Below are 1,877 nucleotides of genomic sequence, written 5' to 3'. Positions count from 1 at the left end.
TCATTTTTATTAAAGGGAAAGCTTATGCATCTGTTGAAATGGATTATTTTAGTAAAATAAATTCTAATTTGCTAAAATTTTCAAGGGTGAGAAGAATACCCCAGGTTCCTTTTCACTGACTTTTTTTGCACCTATTTCTAATCTGGTAAATGCAAAACATATAAATTATAAAGACTTTTTTTCTTTATACTATATGTATCTTCCGGAATCCTTGTAAATTTCCTTTTGATCCTCTCCTCAATTGAATTATTGTTAGAATCTAGGGATATTTATTTATCACCTGAACTAGTTTTCCTACTGCCCAATTTCATAATGGCACTCTTCATCTGGGCATTTCTGAAAGTATAGATTAAGGGATTCATCATGGGACTTATGATTGTATAGAACACAGCAACTGCTTTATCAACAGGTAAAGTGACTACAGGTCTGACATACACAAATATGCAGGGCACAAAGAATAAGACAACCACTGTGATGTGGGAAACACAAGTTGAGAGGGCTTTGTGCCTCCCCTCTAAGCTGTGGTTCCTTAGGGAGTACAAGATGACCACATAGGAGACCAGCAAGAGGAGAAATATTAACAAACACATGAATCCACTGTTGGCAGCAACAAACAGCCCTAGAATGTGGGTATCAGTGCAGGCAAGTTTAAGCAAAGGGTTCAGATCACACATAAAGTGATCTATGATGTTAGGGCCACAGAAAGGTAATTGAAACATGAAAAAGATCTGTATGATGGCATGAAGAAAGCCTCCCACCCATGAGACTCCCATTAGCAGGACACACACTCTCCGGTTCATGATGGTTGTGTAGTGCAAGGGCTTGCAGATGGCTATGTAGCGGTCATAAGCCATCACAGTAAGAAGAATGACCTCAGCACCTCCAAATAAATGTTCTCCAAACATTTGAGTCATACATCCATTGAATAGGATGGTTTTCCTTGCACGAAGTGAATCTACAATCACTTTAGGGGTAGTGACAGAGGAATAGCAAGCATCAATAAAGGAGAGACAGGCCAGGAAAAAGTACATGGGGGATCCCAACAATGGGCTGGTGGTGACGGTGACCACAATGAGCACATTTCCTACCACAGTGGTGATGTAGACGACTAAGAACACAGCAAATAAGATTTTTTGCATTTTTGCGTTTTCTGTAAGTCCCAGTAGAACAAACTCTGTTACATTGTTCTTATTCTCCATGTATTTAGTGTGATTGCTAATATATTACCTACAAAGAAAACATTTTTTATTAACACAATCTTGAATTTTTAGTGCTTTTTCACAATAATCAAAAATAAATTTCTTGACCCATTGATTTTTAATTTCTTTACTTTCTTTCTTAGAGGTAAATAAGGACTGTGAGGTTTTTTTTTTTTTCTTTCATGTAGTAAACATACGTGTAATAAAACATTTACCATTTCAACATTCTTCACGGTAGCATATCTTATGTCCACTATGTTGCTCTACCATTCCCCTCATCTGCTTCAAAATTTTCCAACACCCTTACAGAAGCTCAGTGCCCTCTAAGCATTGAATGATCCTGTCTTCCTCCTTCTGCCAATCCCTACTGACCACTAATAACTCAGATCACTACACATGGCCCATTCTAGATATTGCGTAAAAGTGGGGTCAATATATGTCTTTTTGTTACTGACTCACTTTACTTGACACAACGTTTTTAAGTTTCATCCTTGTTTGAGCATGTATCAGGACTTCTATCCTCTTCATGCTTGAGTAATACCCCACTTTTGTATGCACTATACCTTACTTGGGGAGCTCTGGTAGCATAGTGCCTAAGGCACTTGACTGCTAACCAGAAGGCTGACGGTTCAAACCCACCAGCCACTCCTCTGAAGGAAGGTTGGGCAATCCTACTTC

General features: G+C 38.5%; 1 protein-coding gene across 1 annotated transcript; it reads right to left on the bottom strand.

Moving 5' to 3' along the window:
* Positions 1 to 269: 269 nt before the first annotated feature.
* On the bottom strand, positions 270 to 1,202 carry LOC103210865 (olfactory receptor 4C46-like). Its single transcript, XM_007956783.2, has one exon. It carries the CDS (start codon positions 1,197 to 1,199, stop codon positions 270 to 272), a length of 930 nt encoding a protein of 309 aa, XP_007954974.1. The 5' UTR covers positions 1,200 to 1,202.
* Positions 1,203 to 1,877: the final 675 nt, after the last annotated feature.

This window comes from Orycteropus afer, unplaced genomic scaffold (genome assembly GCF_000298275.1).
Source record: "Orycteropus afer afer isolate SDZICR_OR568_19922 unplaced genomic scaffold, OryAfe1.0 scaffold00666, whole genome shotgun sequence".
Classification (NCBI taxonomy): domain Eukaryota; kingdom Metazoa; phylum Chordata; class Mammalia; order Tubulidentata; family Orycteropodidae; genus Orycteropus; species Orycteropus afer.
This window is presented reverse-complemented; position numbering and strand designations above follow the sequence as displayed.